Here is a 19631-nt window from a genome sequence, read left to right on the forward strand (position 1 = left end):
GCTGCACCTGAAAAACAACCACCTGTTAGGTGTAGGAGGTGGGTGTGTTGGAAGCCATCAAAGAGGCTGGGCCAGCAGCATTACTGCACCTCACTGCATTACTGCTATTCCTGATTTCCTCAACTGTTGTTAGCTCTGTGCAGTCTCCTGTAACTGTTTTTTTAACCTCAGAATGCTGAGCTTTGCAGCTGACCAATCAGAGAGTGGGGGGTGCAAGGAGGCAGCAGCAGCTTGCCAGCCTAGGAATCAATGGTGGGAGCACATTTTACCCTTTTTGACCCACTTAGGGGCTGAATTTCTAAAAATCCCTTCTTAGTGAGCATCTACATCATGGTAGGAGTGCTCTTCCCAAATTTGGTGTCTCTAGGTTTAGCGGTTTGGCCTGGGCATTGATTTTACGGTGAGGGGACTTTCTTTTATATAGATGAAGGTGTATATTGCCTGCTTAATATTGCTATGGTGAATTCCTCAACTGAACACTGATGCTGTTAATAGCTAGGGGGGAAAGGGAATTTTGGGAAAAACACTTGGTGTTTGAGAAAAATTGTACTTAGTTTGATACAGTTATGTAAACTTACAGAAGCTCTGTCCTCTATTTCATCATGTCAGCTACCAGTGTGAAAGCCACAACATACACAATTTAGGCATATGTGTGTCTGTATGGACATGTTGACAATACTACTTGTGATGGTGGAAGATGGAGGGTAACACAATAAGCCTTGTGAATGTCATTTTTGGTTTTTTGGTTTTTTATCTGCCCTTTTGGAAGGCCCCCAGTTTGAAGGGTAGATCACAACTGACCATGAGTACATTTTAATTTTTTTATGCCATTTGTTTTCATTCAAACACCTGAACAATAAGAATAAGCCAGTTTCCTTGGGTCCGTGCAAGAAATTTAGGAAAGCAGTGAAAGCCAGAATTTTGGTACTTTGGATAAGAAAGAAGACAAAAAGAGAAGTTATGTGCCAATGATTGGCCACCTTTTAATAAACACAACACTGGTTTGAATTGGGGGAAAAATGTTTGCAGCCTTTCTTGGAGGGCTAACAACGAATATATATTGGAAGCTGAACTGTACAGGGAAAAACACTAAACAAAGTACTGGGTTTAGAATAATTGACTTCTTAATTGAGGTAAAGAAGGGTAGTGAGCTACTAACTGCTTTGATAGAGACTGTGGCAACTGGCTGGATTACTTCAGTTAGGGCACTATTGAAGCAGTTGTGTAAGAGGCCATGTAATGAACACAGATGCCAGAAGGCCAAGCTTTAGAGACTTTGGTTGTGTTCACATTTTTCTGGATGAGGTCTATTGTTGGAAAAATAACATTTAGAATCTCTTCAGCAACTAGAAAACAAATTCCTCCTAGTTTCAGATAGGTTGCCATGTTGGTCTGCAGTAGAAGATTTGACTCCAGTAGCACCTTAAAGACCAGCCCAATAAACCCAATAAATCCTTAGGCAGCCAGCACCTTTAAACAGCTGAGCCAGCACTGTCCAAGAAAGCCTTTAAACAGTTGAGCTGCGTGGAGCAAACTGCCTTCATGGCTCAGCTGTTTAAAGTGGTTTTCTTGGGCAGCCAACCCTAGGGGCTAGCTGTTTTCTCCATGTGGCTCATCTGTTTAAGGGGTCTTTCTTGGGTTCAGCTCTGAGCCATTTAAACCCCTACTTTCTGCTCCCCACCAAAAGGGGGGTCAGTCAGAAGGTAGGAGGAGTGTTGTAAAGAAAGAATCATTTATTTATTTATTATCAGATTTATACCCCGTCCTCCCAGCTGAGGCCGGCTCAGGACTTTTTACACAAAAGAATAAAAAACACACGAGTAAGCAATTTAAATAGTCCGAAAACCAGATAAAACATTCCAACATTAAAAGGTGCTAACATTAATGATACTAATAGGTTATTAAAGGATGGCAGTTGACCTTCCGTTTTCCATCCTGGAGGTCAGCCAATAGATCTAACCTTTGTGCTGCCAGCACAGGCTGTTCTGATGGCTTCAGGGAACAGGGTTCTCTATCGGGGGTGGCTCCTAATTGAAGGCCTGGTGGAAGAGCTCTGTCTTGCAGGCCCTGCAGAACTGCATGAGGTCCTGCAGGACCCTGATCTCTTCTGGGAGCTCATTCCACCAGAGAGGAGCCGCCACTGAGAAAGCCCTGGCCCTGGTTGTCGACAGCCTGGCATCCTTGAGTCTGGGGAGGGCCAATTGCAGTGCTCTCTGGGGAACATGTGGGGAAAGTGTTACCGAAACTCCTCTAAGGATGGTTCCGAGAGCCCAGCTCTGTCTTATGTATGGCAGTGGGCGTGCGTGAGTAATTACCCGTGTATACAGAGGGCGGATCGGCCAATGAACGCTCCTATTTCCCAGGAATTGAGACAACACGCTAGGTTTAATGAATAAATGTTGCCTTTACTAAGTAGTTCTCAAGCATACGAAAACAGATACATACGCAGATTCACACAAGTTCCTTAGTTACAGTGGTAAATAGAAAGCAATCAGCATGAAAAGTAATAAATTCAACAGACAAGGGGACAACACAGAAGGATGTCGCTTATACTTATCTGAGGTTCACGTTGAGAAGAAATCTCCTCAGTAGATGAAAGGGGGAAACTTAAGTATCGGCGGGTGGGATTCTAAAACACACGGAATGGTCCTGCCAGTCCCATGCGGGTTCTCGGGTCGCGACTCCCGAGAACGCAGTAAGAATCACCTGCAGTACTTAAGTTGCAAGGTGAGGGAAAGATGGGTTAACCAGGATGTGTTACGCGTTTTCCCACAGATCAGCAATGGTGGGGAAACCTGTTGTTTTTCCAAGGTTTCAAACTGAGCATAATGGCGTTTGTCTTCTTTGTCCTGAGGCACGCTGGGAAGGTGCAGGGAAGCACGTGTTCTGTAGCACAGGCAACTCAAGCCTTGCTCATCCAGATGCAAGCATGAGATGCAAAGCAAGCCATACAAACACAGCAACCCCATTATCCCATACGCACAAATGTAAAGACATTCAACAGACATATAGCATTAGCACAGTACAAACAATGCAGTTACAAGCACACATGGTTACAAAAGGCAGTCCCTCAGGTATGTAGGTCCCTGACCATAAAGGGCTTTAAAGGTAAGAACCAGCACCTTGAAGCGAATTCGGTATGCTATCGGTGCCAGTGCAATGCCTTTAGCACAGGCTGAATGTGCTCCCGCATTGGTAGGCCCATTAAAAGCCTAGCTGCAGCATTTTGCACTAGCTGTAGCTTCCAGATTTGCGACAAGAGGAGTTCCATGTAGAGAGCATTACAGTAGTCCAATCATGAGGTGACCACTGCGTGGATCACTGTTGCCAAGTTGTTGCATCGTGACGCAAAGTTACAAGGCAAAATGTTATCAGCTTTATCAGAGAAGAAATGCTTATGGCCAGAAAATTAGCACCTGTACTGAGGACCTCTGTCCATTTTTCTGAATTTGTAAATGAACCCAAGTTCAGCAATTCCGTGTCACTGGCTGCTTTGTACCTGCAGAGTGAGGGAGCTCTGGCCAAATGATGGGATCTCCGAGAGCTGTGGCATGACTCCAGCTGGCCTGCAGGGATCTTGTGAGCTGCCAGGAACTGGGTGGTTTGGTGGAGGCTTTCCTATCCTCAGCTTGGCTGCCTTATCATCTTGCCCCACCAGTTTGGGGCTGGCCATGGGGGGCGTCAGCTGTTGCCCCACCCCTGTTCTTCACTATTTAAAGCCCCAGCAGCTGTGCATCAGGTCTGCTTCGATAGTCAGACACACCCTTCCTACCTCTTTGATTTAGTTCTGTGTACTTTCATTTTATTTATTTTTTGTCATAGAATTGTGACGGTTTCAGGCATTGGGGAGGATCCATTTTTGGGAGGTGGCACCTGCATGCTTGCCTACCATCTGTGGGGGGGGGTTGAGGGTCAAGCCATTTAGTGGCATGCCCAGCTCAGAGGTGGTTGCCTGGCTCCACTCCCAGGTGGCAAAGTTTCCGTGCAGGGGCTTGTGCTTTTGTGGAACCACCTGCTTCACTCCCAGTTCCCCCAGCACACAAGCTGGGGATGGGGTTTCATCATCAGCCGACAGTCGGGTCACTCGATGTTTGTATCCTGCCCTATGCTGTGCTAAATGCTCTGTATGCTGTAAACAATAGCGCTGTAGCCTGGTTTTGTTCCAATCGGTTGTCAGTATGGTTATTCCAGTTTCCTTCTTCACTCAGTGCCCCTCACTGCCCTTAGGATGCAAGCTAGTGTTATAATCTCCCAGTGAAGCTTCTCTTTTTCCTCCTAGTTTCTCCGAATGAGACAAATTATTTACATCAGTTGAAATAGAACAAATTTTATTTTCCAACCTTGTCTGTCTTTTTATTCTGCTCTCAGGACGTTCTGTGAATAAACTTACTACTGACCCACTGAGAATCATACATGGCGCTGTGGAAGAGACCACTGATTGGGTTTATGGCTATCTTTCATTGCTATCGGACCTCATATTTGAAGATGAAGATGAAAGTGAAAAAGGTATTCCTAACTGGAGGCATGCTCTGATGTTTTCAAAGCTCCCCCCCACCACAATTGCTGAGTTCTTATACTGGGAGTTCTTATACTGAAATTGTTGCAATTTTGTTTCCTTTTTCATCATCACAGTCTTCATTACATCAGCAAATAAGCCATAACAACACAATGATTCCATCAAAAGAAAATAAGATTTTCAATTAAAATACATAGGAGTCATTTAAAACATTTCAAATAAAAACATGATAATACACCATTCATATTTCCTTTTTCATTTTTAGATACTAGAGTGCATCAAATGGTCACTGGATCTCCAAAAAACTCGCTTTGTTGTTGAGTAATTCTCATTTATGCTTAATCTGACATTTTAGAGAGGAAGTCAAAATTAAAATGTCACCATTGTTGTTTCTCTATATGCTAACAAAAAATTGTAGAGTCACAGTAAAGGAAATACTGGTACCAAAGAGCTTGCTTTTGTGAATGGCATAAGCCATTAAACAGATTTTCTCTTTACTTTTGTGTAATGGGAACATTTGACCAATTGAACAGCTCTCAGTGGATCCATTGAAATTCGAAATCCTCCTGTCCCATTTGGTGTTTGATACTGAAGTGTGTTGGAGTGTTACTGGAATCACAATGATAGATGTTAAGTCAAAGGAAATTTGAGTGCTAATGTAGTGCCTAATGTCTAGGACTTATGATACTAGCTGCAGTCTAGTGAAATTGCATAACTAACTGCACATGCCTCCAGAGGCTGTTTTTCTGAATAGCAGTTTGGTGTCACCTGCAGTGGGAGAGTGTATAATTTGTACAATTTGGCTATGAAAAAGTCAGTTACATGCAAGTTCTCTTGAACATATGAAACTGTCTTGTATCAGACTTCCAGTACATTGGACTTCAATGTCAGTATTGTCTACTCTGACCAGCAGTGGCTTTCTAGGATCTCAGGTAGGATCTCTCTGCAGGTTTTGTATATCTACCATATGATTCTTTTAACTGGAGATGCCAGGAATTGCATTGGGGACCTTCTGCATCCGAAGCAAATGCTCTCCCAATGAGCCATGGACCCTCCTCTTAAAGGAACTCCCTTTATAGTGGCCATTGCTTCTGCTGTTTTCATCACTGCATTGAAAATGTATTATCCAGTCTGTTTTATTGAAACATCAAAAGATGATCAGTTTTGCTATGTATTGACAGGTTAGGGTGGTCAGCTCTGGGTTGGGAAATTTCCTGGAGATTTTGTGAATGAGCCTGGGGAGGGCAGGGCTTGGAGAGGGAGGGATCTCAGCATCATCTAATGCCATAGAGTCCACCCTACAAATCAGTCCTTTTCTCCATGGGAACTGATCTCTGTAGTCTGGAGATCTGCTCTTTGGTGTGATGAACACAACAGTAAAGTCTTCATTCCATATTCATTGTTGCTTTGCAGCTTTAGAGAGCGCTCATTCTTAACAAATATAATTAAAACCCAGCTGGAACCAAAAAGTGGTTCCCTCCAAATACATTTGTCAGTTTGAAGTATTGCTTAATTTCTACCACTGCAGGGGGCTCTCGGATTAGTATTGCTTTTGAATACTAACCAGTATGTCTTTATAACACTGGGTCCTACTCTGTGGTATGACTTACCGTCAGTGTCAGATCACTTATTCCTGCAGTTGGAGTTGAAAAGGGAAAAAATGCAGTTCACATTCAGTTATTTGAAAACTGGAAATACACAGTACAGGGAGTTGTGTGTATATGAGTCTGTGTTGGGGATTTGGAAATTCTCTCAGTCAGCCATTCAATGAGTCCTTGGAAGCTATGAGTCCCCAGAGAGTAGGCTGATTTCTCATCCCCTTGCTTTCCCCCATTTTAATTGATACTTAGATGCTCTTTAACATTCCATTCCTTCGGGGGCAAAACAGTTTTTATCAGTCTGTTTTTGTTTTTAGCAATTTGTTCCTTTTTCTAATGGTTACCTTACAAGGTCGGAGGTTTCGTTGTAAATTTGGGGAGTCCCCTGAGTGTAGAGACCCCTATGTTGTCTGTGGATGGTTCAGCTTTGCAACCTTTCGTATCCAAACAGGTACTAAATAGTCTACACTGCAATTTTGGATATTCAAGTCATGAAACAGAAACAAAGGATTCTTCATTGGATTCCATCCTGCCACTCTATTTGATAAGCTGTCCTTGCAAGTTGGGAAACCCATAGAAATGTCTCCTAACAGCACAAGGAGAGCCAGTATAATGCAATGGTTAGAGTGTTGGACTAGGATCTGGGAAACCTGGATTCGAATCACAACTCTGATGTGGAAGCATACTGGGTGACCTTGGGCCAGTCACACACACACTCAGCCTAACCTATATCACAGGGTTGTTGGGCGGATAAAATGGAGGCGATGGGAACGATATTGGTTGTTTTGGGTCCCTACTGGGGAGAAAGGCAGGGGGTAAATAAAGTAAATAAACAAAGAAGTCCAATTAGAACAAGAAATTGTTGAAGCCTGCACAATAGAGTTTCAGTGTCTGTGGCATTCTTTGTTCCTTGGATTTAATATGTGAATCCACTTCAGGCTTCTCATTCAGTATGGGATGAAAATGGCTGCAAACACCCAGATCTACACATGAAAATAAAAGTGTGTAAGTCTTACAGCCCCAGAGTTGAGCTCCTTTCCTTTCTTTGTATTGTTGAACTCATACTGCTTGAGTGCATTTAAACATGAAAATAACTGAGCATGGAAGAAAAATGTTGCTAATATATTATTATGCTGCTATTCATCTGCTTATTATTTCCTCTTTTGGTTTAGGTGAAGTGGAACCTTCCTTGAAAATAAAAGGTTGGTTTTGCTCATCTTTATAAAAGGTCACATGCTTTGTTTGATTAAGTGGGTATTAGGCAGGAACAATGCAGCTTTATGCTGCCAGTGCTACTGCTAATTATACATCTTTCTACTAATTGTGCAGCCTCTCTGCAGATAAAAATCATTAGTAAGTCATGCAGAATAGTGTGTTCCTCTGCAGTACATAGAGTCCAAAGCTGAATGGTTATTCGTCTGAAAGATGTTTTTGTTATGAGGAGACCATTAAACAGGGAGTTGGTGTAGCATAGGGGCTAAGAGCTGTCTTCTAAGAAAATGCTGGTTCAATCTTGTCTCTGCTATGGATTCTCTTAGCCTCAGCCACTGATACAGGACTAAACCTGGCCTACCTTACAAGATTATAAGGATTACATGAACTTTGAACATTGAAAGTGCTTGAAACCCTTAACGATGTCATCCATCAAATGTGTCTTTTAAGGACATACAAGAGGTATCACTGTGATTCATTCTCATAACATTTTCTATGATCCATTGTTTTGGGACAATCTCAGCCCCCAAATGAGGCTGAATGCCTTATTTTTGTGGCAGGGCTGCATGAGATTCAGCTTTGCAGCAGCTGAAGTTTCCTCATGACTTCATTCCCATGTAAGCAAAAGGTGGATCTGCTGGATTTCTACTCATCATGCAGATGCTAAAGGTGCAGAAGCCCTGCCAAATGGGAGGATACTATAAGTTCCAAAGGGAAATGCACTGGCATATGAAAGCTGTGAATGATCTAAGTTGAAAAATGAGAGCGATGGCTGAAACACTCATGAACTGGAGAGCTGGTATTGTGTCGTGGTTAGAGTATTGGACCAGGATCTGGGAGACCCAGGTTCAAATCCCCACTCTGCCATGGAAGCTAGCTGGGTGCCCTTAGGCCAATTATATACTCTTAACCAATGTTGCACGGTTGTTTGGAGGATAAAATGGCAAATGGGGGAATGCCGTAAACCTTTTTGGGTCACACCAGTGGGGAGAAAGGCAGGTATAACAAGTAAACTAACAAACTCCTTGCTCATGAATGGAGTGTTCATCTCAGGAGAAGCTGAATAGGGCTAGAAACACTATAAAAACAGTAATTGAAACTTGGGGTGTGGTCACACTGGCTGCTTGGTGCAATATGGTGCCGCCTCTAATTGTACCAGTTTAAAGTGTTGCAGGGCATATAATCCAGACAGCACACCCTGCTACAGGTTACCCACACAGACATCCTGTGGTCAAGCATCCACATTAATGCAGTGCCCCAGCCATGGAACACACTGCCCAGCCATTTTTTAAAAATGCAGGTGGGTACATATGTGCTCATGCACATGCATTCATGCACACTAACATGTGCTCATTTGCTCATATGTGCACATGCACATATAGGTAAAAACTCCCCCAAACCCCCCACCCTAGCAGTGGGAATGGATCTGCAGGTTCAGACCGCCAATCCAGTCTGTACATGCTCCCCTGCAGTCAGACATTCAGCCATGCGCAATGAATGCATGAGGAATTGAAAAAAAACCCACTTCTGGTGTAGTGCCTTTTTAACCTGGCTTCAAGTCATCCTATGATGGGGTGAGTATGCCTGGGGAACACCTGACAGATGTAGTTGTGTGACCACACCCATTTGATCTGGAGGGGAGGGGTGGCTACGTTGGGCCAAACAGCTTGTGTGATCACACCTTTGGTATAAGCAAGCTAGCCCTTCAGTCTTTCTTTGCTGAAATTGGCTCATCTAATTAGACTGCTCAGTCTTACATTGTGGCCAGGAAACTCTGTCACACAGCCCTGGTCCTTGCTACTGCAGGACACTCTGCATTCTATGGAGGGAAACAATTTGAATGAATCAGATTGCCCAAGCAAGTGCTTGGGGGGGGGTGTGTGTGCCAGATTGGCAGAGATGACACAGGAGGAAGTGCATGTCACAGACATTTGAGCTGCCCTCCTCCAAGGCAGGCTGTAGAGGAACTCATCTGACCCAATGGGGGCAGCTCAGGAGGAGGGTGGTTGGGGACGCAAAACTCTTTGAACCACCTCGGCTAATCTATAGGAATTTAGGTACAAATTATTCTAGGGCTGCTTTTCAGAATTTGCATGTAGTGTTGAGTAGGCATGATACTGAGATCACAATGAATGTAGGAAGGGACAGGGGAAGGCCTCGGTCTTTGTGTCCTGTTGGCTGCCCAGAGGAACTGGCTGGCCACTGTGTGAGACAGGATGCTGGACTAGATGGACTCTTGGTCTGATCCAGCAGGGTTCTTCTTGCATTCTTATCTTATCCCCCCACTGTTTCCTTTGTTCCTTCCCTGTAAGCCCACACAGCCTCTCCCCTTTTTCTGTTTCCTGCTGTTCTTCCCACCCATCTGCCCTGCTGTCTGCAGCTTTCCTTCCTTCCCTCCAGGTGGCAGTCTCTCTCTGGGAAAAGTGCTATGTGGTACTGACTGCCAATCTGGGCTGGGTTCAGTTGCACAGTGGGGAACTTGCAAGGACTTGAAGGGGGCACCTCACTTTCCCCTGCATCTCCACACCGAACTATTTCCTCTTTCTCTGCTCCTGGTATCACCCATATCCTCACCTTTCCTTTCTTCCTTCTCTTCTTCCCATCCACAAACTGACCTGCCTTTTATCTGCCGCTCATATTCCATTGTATTTATTATTTATTTATTTCATTTATACTAAATCTTTCTCCACAATGGGGACCCAAAGCAACTTACATCATTCTCCCCTCCTCCATTTTGTCCTCACAACAACCATGGGAGTATATTAACCTGCAAGTGTGTAACTGCAACAAGGTAACCCAGTGACCTTCTGCAGCAAAATGATGATTCAAACCTGAGCGTCCCAGATTCTAGTTTGAAACTCAACCACACTGGCTTTCTTGGGGTGGCTGCTGTTGAACAGTAGCAAGCAGCCAGGCCTAGGTGAGTTGATGCAAGCTGAGTGGTAGGAAGTCACCCAGTGGTTGTTGCTGGGCCTGGGACCATGAGTCCTCCCTCAGAAGCCAAAATACCCTTGGAATGGTCCTGCCCTCCTGCCTTTTACTGAAAGAAATCAAGACTTGAACTTTGTCAATACTGTTGTGGTTGACTAGCAACAGCCACAGAGGGCATTCATTTCTTAAAGCTACAGGTGCAACTTCTATTATGGGGGTGTTATGTCCTAAGAAAGGACCATGCACGCGGTCAGCCTCGCACGTGGCCTAGTGAACACACGGAGCTTCACAACCTAGAACAATGGACACTGAGGATCCTAGAACGGACCTATCAGCCGATTTGGATCCTAGAATGAATCTGTGGTTATTGAGGCACTCTAAATAGACCTATCATGGGTGTTGGGTGTGGTTTGGAACCAGCATATAAGCAGGCCCCCGGGCCCTGCTTTCTTGTCTCAGTTTCTACCTACGAATAAATCATGAGCTGAAATCACTCGTCTATGCTTCTTGAACCCAGTACATTTCAGGGGGGTTAACTTGAGAGCCAGTTTGGTGTAGTGGTTAAGTGCGCGGACTCTAATCTGGGAGAACCGGGTTTGATTCCCCACTCCTCCACTTGCACCTGCTGATATGACCTTGGGTCAGTCGCAAGCTCTGGCACAGATGTCCTTGAAAAAGAGCAGTTTGTGTCAGAGTTCTCTCAGCCCCACCCACCTCACAGGGTGTCTGTTGTGGGGAGGGGAAGGAAAAGGAGTTTGTAAGCCGCTCTGAGACTCCCAAGTGAAGGGTGGGGTATAAATCCAATCTCTTCTCTCTTCTTCTTCTTCTTAACTTCCCAAAAAGTGTGTTCATGTCTGTGTATATGTATAGGATTTCACTTCCCCCTCCCTCTTTACAAACCTGGGGCTTTTCTCAGGTTTGTAAAAAGATCTGTCCTGTCCGTTCACAGTTCCAATCTCCAGATTTAAGAGTTAGATATATTGAAATACAGAGCTCTGGTGCTTCTTGTTGTATGGCTGAGAGATAAAAAAGTGTGTGCAGATTCCCTACTATGGCAGTGGTATGAGAAGAGAATATCCATCTTGTAAAAATCTTCCTTCTACACAACCATAAAAAAGGTACATGAGTTTTATAATCCATTTAAACAATTAAAGTCAGGGTAACAGAATGAATAACAAAGTTTGAGTCCAGTGGCATCTTTAAGACCAACACAGTTTTATTATTTGTTGCTCTTAAAGGTGCCCCTGGACTCAAACTCTGTTCTGCTGCTTCAGACCAACATGGCTACTCACCAGCGAATGAATAAGGAAGAACTAGGCCAGCATTAAAGATTATTCCCTTCCATTCAAGTGACAGATAGTGGTACAGCAGAGCTAAGGTAGCTTGCAGCTCCCAGTCTCTTAAAATCTGCATATATTAAGGGAGCTGTGACTATTTGAAATGGTACCAGCTCTGGATTCACTGCAACCCCTAGTTCTCCCTTTCACCTAGCTTACATAGAGAACTGAGATAGATGGCACAGACTTCTTTCTGCTACCTGCCCATTCCCAAGAAGTTTTGTATCTTTCTTTCTGTCCCCATATATAGATTCCCCACTCTATTCCTCTTTAAAGAAATTTTATGAATATTTTAGGAGAATGAAAACCATGCCGAAGCCCAAACCTATTTGTATGAAAGCAGACTCATTAATTCTAGCTGAACTCACTTCCACATAAATCATGAAAGACTGCAGAGGAAAGGAAATTTTATTAAAACAGAACTAAATTGCAGACTAACATTTCTATATGTTTGTTTTCTATTTAGAAGTAACACAACCACCAGTCAAAAAGAAAGGTGAGTAAATTTCAAACATTAGTTTTATCTTTCATAGTAATATTACAGGTGCTTTTATGCAAGAATTTCTGCCTGTCAACCTTGTCCCTGCAGATTATTTCAAAAATGTAGGCTGAAAGGTAGTGTTAAAAAGCTGAGAGGTAAAATTGAGAGGTAATGACAGCTTTTACAGAATATATAAGGTTTCATCTGAGAGAAAGCCCCCGCCCCCCAAATTCACTATCCTGCTAAAAGTTGGAGGAACAAACACTGTCAGTGCAGAGTGATATTGGAAGGCTAACAATAAATGCGGTTGTGACATTTTACTATGTCAGGAACTTTACAGGCCTTTGACACTTGACAGAAAAAAGGTGTCATCAAGCATAGGTTGCAAGGGCCCAGAGGAAAAAAGGTTAAGCAAAGCCAACCGAAAAGGGAATTTGCAGGCTTTCAGTCACCCAGTCAGAATTCACAACTATCCTCACATTTCAATAAACACTTCAGCTATTTGGTAGACATCTAACATAGCGTCAAGGAAGGGCTATAGTTGAATAGGACCAAAGAGAAGAATCAGAAACAAACCTAAACTAATGCTGCAGGTGAGGCACTAGGCAGGAAGTCCACACTGCAAAGCGAAAGAAAACAGGAGCCAAGGCAGATAAGGACTGGTCTATGCCAGCTGTGAAGGGATATGGGGGGTGGCACTCACCCATGTGCTCTCTTATGGACCACCTACATGGCTACATTTCCCTATTCATTTCTGTCATTTTATGGGAGTCATGTTATAAAATAAGCAAGTAAATAGCATTAGAAAATCTAATAAAAAGAAATGCATGTCACTGAACTTAGCCTGAGTACTGGTGAAGAGCTTCTGTTTATTTTATTTTATTATTCCGATTTATATCTTGCCTTTCCCGCAAGCGGGCTCAGTTACAACCCCAATCCATAAATCGAGGTCAGTGGAATATAGCGGCTAGTGTGTTGGGCAATGATTGGGGAGACCTATCATGGGTGTTGGGTGTGACCATAAGGCTTATGGAGTGACTGTCGGCCAATCGGTTTCTCCCAGTGTCATCTACTGTGAGGAAAGGGAGGGGGGAGCCTATTATATCATCCTGAGCTCCTTGGATAAAAATGCAGGATAAGTGCAATGAATCTAAAACAGAGTAATTTCTTTTAAAGAATTTAGTGTTCTAATATCCATTGAAGAAAAGGAACTAGTTCTGAAGCAGAAGATGCCGTCTTGACCCCAATTTTATTGTCCCAAAGGAAAAACAACACTGCATCCATTAATTACTGAAATCATCAAAGTGTAAAGGCATGAAGAACTGCATTTAGGTACCACCTATTGTTTTTAGGTAAAGTCCCCAAAACTGCAGAATATCTTAAGGTAAATTTTGAGGTTCCTACTTAAATAAAATAGCTGAGCATTCTTTTTCAGAGGCATTCCTCATGTTCCCACTCTTCCATTCCCATAAAATACAGTTTAGACAAAGACCAGAACATGCTTCTCTGCTTTTCCAAACCACATTCACTGTTAGAAGCAAGTGCCAGCCCTCTTCTGAAGATCAGTCATGGATACAGTTCTACCGCATTCACTGTGAGAAGCAAGTGCTGAAGATCAGTCATGGATACAGTTCTACCCATAGTTTTTGACCTCTCTCCAAAAGACTAGAGCCTGTGGAACTTTTCTATCAATGGCAGTGCTTTCTCCCAGTACAAAGAGATTATCAGCAAGAGAACGTTGCACATCAGCAGAAAGCTCCTTGCACCAGAGAAAAGAGCCTGCTGTTAGCAGAACAGATCCATGGAATTAAAGCCACTGAGTAAGAAAACTGACAGTGCAATCCTCTGCAGAGTTACTGCAGAGAGTGAGTGTAGGTGGGCAATTTTCTCAGTGGAGGGTGGTAAGCAGTGGGGTACCGCAGGGATCAGTACTTGGTCCACTGCTTTTAGGCTTAAACTGAAGTCGTTCAATACAGAATTGCATTGTGACATCAGAATTCACATTCTGAGGCAATCACAATTTCTGCTGATGTGTGATCAAATACAAGTTTTGGGACAGAACACCAAACTGGTGATGGTTAGAGAGCTGTGTTGGGAAGTAGGGTATGTCTTGCTACAGTCAAGTTTGCCGGTTTGTGGTTCATGAAGTGAAGTTTGTGGCAGGTCAACCGGCATGGATTTTTTATAAACTTTCAAGCTGTTCATAGAAGTTCATGCCAGTTCGTGAGCAGATACATTTCCTGACACACTGTCTCTACACAATCAATGTTTACCAAACTTCAAAGCAACATAACTTGGTGGTCATGTAGAGGATCATCTGGGGGACAAGCGCAGGTTCCAGAGGTTCAGGGGTGTATAGAATGGATCCTGTGCAAGCTAGAGACACCAAACTCACAGGGGATCTCTAGCTGACTCATTTACCTGCTCCCAAGTTTGGTGAGAATTGCATTCATGGGGTCCAAGTTACAACTCCTCCAAAGGGTGCCCCCCAAGAAAGTGCTTTCTGGGGAAATGACCGTCTGTCAGCTAGTGCAGGCGGTCAGTTCCCCAGAAAGCACTTTCCTGAGGGCATCTTGGGGGGGGGGCTGTAATTTGGACCACGTAAATCCAATCCTCACCAAACTTGCAGGCCAGGTAGAGGAGAGTCAGCCAGAGATCCCCTATGAGTTTGGTGTCTCTAGCATGCTGGGAGGGCTGTTCTAGTGGTCATGAATCTCAGGACCTGAACCAGTTTGTTTGGCCCCTAAATGTTCATGATGGTTCATGGTCCATGAACCAGACACACCATGAACCAAACTGCATTTTCCCAGTTTCTGTCCATCCCTAGATAGGTTATATGTCACACTTCTGAGTCCTCCCTTGTAGCTACTTTTGAGTAAAGAAGTGCCTAGGATATTTTTATGCTTGTGAAAAAGAGGTATGTTACTAAACCCCCTCACTATGCTTTAGGACAGTGACAATCACTTTGTGACTCAAGAGTCACATGTGGCTTTTTGATATGGCATCTATGGCTCTTTTGAGCACTGTTCCCCACCTCATGGTCCAGGAAAGTGGGCAAGGCCTGGTGTGGGCAAGGCGTGTTGCTGACAAGTGGTTCCCATCTTGAAACATCCACTGTCAGAGGTACTGGAGGGTGGGTAAACTGCAGGACCCATGCTAGGGATAGCAGTAAAGGGCCCAGAAAATCATGTGACTGCAATCATGTTTATAGTTACATATACTCATGAGTTTTCTCTTATACCCTTGTATGTGTGTGTGTTTTGGTAGGGTGGTGCACAAGGTATACAGTAGTCATGGGGCTCTTTTGGTTTCTTATAACTGAAAATGAGGCTCTCTGCAAGCCACTGACTGAATACCACTGTTTTAGGGTAACTGAGAATCTCTTTCCACCTTAACAAAATTTATTAATGATCAAGTCCTATCATTGTCCCTTAAACATATAATATATTCATAAATGTTAATGTCTTATTTGCACTGTCCCCTCCCTTCCACACATTGTCAGTTCTCATTCTCCTTTCAGTGCATTCATTATCTTTAATAATTCAGTCGTGGTAATGTTTGTATTTGGAAATTGTTAAATCAGCAAATAAAAAAAAATTATTATCTAAATTTCCTCCTTCAAGCTACAGAAACACTTAAAATGCAAGCTCTAGAATAGCACAACTCTCTCCTGAACCCGTGGGCCTTACAGAGTTTGCCAGTATGGCTGATGTTAGGACCATTTGGGTAATTAGTTATTCCATTCACTCCTCTCTAAAGAATACCCCTATTTGCATATTTAGTGCTTTCCGACTTCAGCTGATTTTCTCTTTATATCTCCATATGGCAGTGTGCTCTTTTTTGTATGTGAATTGCTTTTACCATAGTCTGTAATGGGGGCTTGCTGTCTCTTAACTACTTCTCACTGGAAAGTGTGTTTTTTCCCTTTAAATCTTCACACAAAGCACTTTATGTTAAAATACACACAATTTTGTTTTGGAGGGTTCCAAAATTACAAAAAGATTGCCCTGAAGTACTTCTTAAACTTTGCAATACCGTTATCTTTTATTCATCATTGTAGTCCATGATTAACATACAGTTTAGATCAGACAGGCATTGTGATGGCCATTTTATGAACCTAGAATAAGAAGACAATTAGTTTACTTAAGGATTTATAATCTGAGTATACCCTAATTTCAGTTTACAACATAGCCTTGGAAAGCATAAAGAAGGCATCTTTTCTACCCTCTATTGCATAATAAGACCATCCATCTACTACCACACCAACAACCAACTTGGACAAGCAAGATCATAATGTTCTAAAAGCTTGGAAGAGGTGCAATGGGAAGTGTTTAGAGGACAGATAACTCACAAAGATTCACACAGATAAACCAAGTTCCATGCTGTGAGCAGAAGACAAAAAAAGAAAAATCATGGTTAATGTGTCCTAGGGAAAATTCACTGATACCCCAGCACCAGTGGAAGAGTAAAAGGTAAAGGTAAAGGTTCCCTTCACCAGTGGAAGAGTACAATTCCACTATTGTTGAAACAATAAAATATAACTCTACATCTTTTTCTCTACCGTAGGATGAACATACTAACACCCTGAGATTATAGTACATAGCATATTTGTATTTAAATGAAAATTTAGGGAATATAGGTAAAGGTAAAGGTCCCCTTGCTCGAAAGCCAGTCGAATCCGACTCTAGGGTTGCGGTGCTCATCTCCGTTTCAAAGCCGAAGAGCCAGCGCTGTCCGAAGACCTAGAGACGGAAGCTCACTCCGTCTTGCGGCACCCGGGTCTTGAACTGCTGAACTACTGACCTTCCACAGCCTGCAGTTCAGCGTCTTAACCACTTGAGCCACCGCAGCTCCCCTAGTGGAAGAGTACAATTTCACTATTGTTGAAACAATAAAATATCATTCTACATCTTTTTCTCTACTGTAGGATGAACATACTTAACACCCTGAGATTATAGTACATAGAATATTTGTATTTAAATGAAAATTTAGGGAATATACTGAACTGGAATATATTGAACAAATGAGAGAAGAAGAATAGGTTTGTATACCCTGCTTTTCTCTAACTTAAGGAGTCTCAAAGCGGCTTACAATTGCCCTCCCTTCCTCTCCCCACAATAGGCACCTTGTGAGGTAGGTGGGGCTGAAAGAGTTCTAAGAGAACTGTGACTGGCCAAAGATCAACCGGTAAACTTCATGTGGAGGAATGGGGAATCAAACCCAGTTCTCCAGATTAGATTTCACTGCTCTTAAGCAGTACACCATGTACTTGGTAGGAAGCACTATATGTGAGGAAAACAATTGTATGGTTTTAATTTTTTAAAACAATATTTTCAGCAACGGTTTTCTAAAAAAAATTCATATGGGAGTAGACAGACAGTAATTAGGGGTAGAATATTGGTAATGGGATTAATAGAAAACATTGATGTTCCTCATTGTAAGCACATTTTTGGAGGACTGTGCTCCTTCTTTTGGAATCCAGGGCTAGTCCTGAGTTCTTGAAGGCTGAATGCAGCTATTGGGAAATAAGATTAAGTGACTTCAGCAGGGATATTTTGCAACTGAGCACAGTATGTCAAGGATCTCAAAATGAGGTTATACCAAACTTCTGTCTAGCAAGGCTCCTAGGGGCCACCACAGACCCCCAGACAAAGGCTCCTAGTGGTATCACCTCCCGCCACTCAGACCCAACCAAAGCATCGGAAAATAAATTGCATGACTTGCTGTTCACATAACAGATCTAATTTAATTGTTTTTCTATGTATTACCACCACCACCCGTTCCTCACTTCTATATTCCATCCTTTCTCCAAGCACCTCAGGACAGTATACGTGACCCTCCCCCCCTTCTGCTTATAAAAATCCTGAGAGGCAGGCTCGACTGAAGCACAATGACTGACACTTCCCCCTTGTCTTCCACTCTGTTATGGGGCCACTGAATTTACAGTCACATATACCAGCAGTACTTTGCTGGGGCTCCCCAGAGCAACTAGGGTCCCTTGCATCTTCTTTTTTAGAGTCTTGCCATTTTGTACTGCATTGTTTCCAAAATGGCCAACCAGATGCATCTAAGAAACTCAAAAATGGGACAGATTAGGGAGATTTCTTTTTTTAAAAAAAAGCTTGACAAGTGAGTCAAGTGGTTAGAGATTGTCCCTACACATTTGCAATATGCTATCCTTTACTGAAAGAGCAGGGGTTCTCTCTACAGGTAGCTGGTACATTTGCAGTTTGCCAACAACATAAAATAGAAACTGATCTTAAAAGTACTTCCATACGGTGTTCCCATTTTGGATTTATTGTCCAACAAAGATATAATCAACAATAATATCTCCCAGATCAAAACACATGCTGCTACAAGAAAGAAGTGATGTTTTTGACTAGCCTGTACTAATATTTTCATCATTGAGGACCTTGATAGAACTACACCCCAGTGAGAAAATCGCTTAAAATTCTCAGCAGTAAAGCCCTAATCCATGCTGAATCTGTATTGCTCTCTTCCAACAAACAAAGTAGGATTGTGTTTGAATGCATCATACAAATTAGCCCATTTCATCTATCTCCTTGGTAAACATGGAACTGCTGGTTTTGTGGTTTTGTTTGCTCCTCCATAGACCCAAGTGAGACATTGAAGAACAAGGTATAGCTGGGCTTTAAGCCTGCAGAAATAGTTAAAATTCTTAGGTACAGTATTTTAGTACAATACACAAAGCAGTCAGTATAAAAGTAGCCTCATAGGACGTAGCAGTATTTTTTTTTTTTAAAAAGCATCCAGCTGATCACAATTACCAGTAATTTGGGTACGAGTCCATTATCATTGAAGTAACAACCACCACCACCAAGGACAGTTAATGCTAGCACTTTATGTCATCAGTTGCTTGTAATATGGTTTTAATTGTTTTAATTGTAATTTATGTACTGTTTTATGTAAGCCGGCCTCGGCTGAGAGGGTGGGATAGATATCTGACAAATAAATAAGAGCCGGCTTCGGCTGAGTGGGTGGGATAGATATCTGACAAATAAATAAACGGTTCCTTGTTTAAAACCATCAGGATAATACAGTTCAATCGGCAATGAGTTTTACTGCCTGACACAGCAATGCAAGTTATTTTGATGCTTTTTAAATGACTTATTGGTTGTACCCTTTTTTTACCTGCCTAGCACCCCAATGTCTTTGGAGAAAGGTGGGTTTCTAAATGTTTTAATAAGTAAATAAATTAAGGAAAAGGGAGGATTATATCTTGCAGTAAGGGTATTAGCTGCAGGTCAGGCTTTCCCTTACTTTTCTGTGATACCATTGCTTGTAAGAACTTATTTATCTATATATCTAATAGCCAAGGTGCCCCTGCATGCGGATATCTAAATCCCACATTGGAGGCACCTAAGGGGCAAAGAGATTTTCCTGCACATTTGGGGCAATCCCCAGATGTGCAGAAAAATCTAAAAAGTGGAAAAAAGTATATGGGGGATATTTAAATCCCCCCCAAAGTACAAGAGTGTTCCCTGCGTATGTGCAGAGAATGCCCTGGCAACTGTCCCGCTGCCGCTGGGGCAGGA

At 42.7% G+C, this 19631-nt stretch overlaps 1 protein-coding gene across 1 annotated transcript in view; it reads left to right on the top strand.

Moving 5' to 3' along the window:
• The window catches only part of TRDN (triadin), a 191773-nt gene that overhangs the window by 56916 nt on the left and 115226 nt on the right, over positions 1-19631 (top strand). Inside the window, exons 4-6 of the mRNA XM_015407343.1 lie at positions 4369-4506; positions 7287-7316; positions 12061-12090. Of these exons, the coding sequence (XP_015262829.1) occupies positions 4369-4506; positions 7287-7316; positions 12061-12090 (198 nt within the window). The remainder of the gene's footprint in view (positions 1-4368; positions 4507-7286; positions 7317-12060; positions 12091-19631) is intronic.

The sequence above is a fragment of the Gekko japonicus genome, unplaced genomic scaffold (genome assembly GCF_001447785.1).
Source record: "Gekko japonicus isolate JY-2015 unplaced genomic scaffold, Gekko_japonicus_V1.1 scaffold252, whole genome shotgun sequence".
Classification (NCBI taxonomy): Eukaryota; Metazoa; Chordata; class Lepidosauria; order Squamata; family Gekkonidae; genus Gekko; species Gekko japonicus.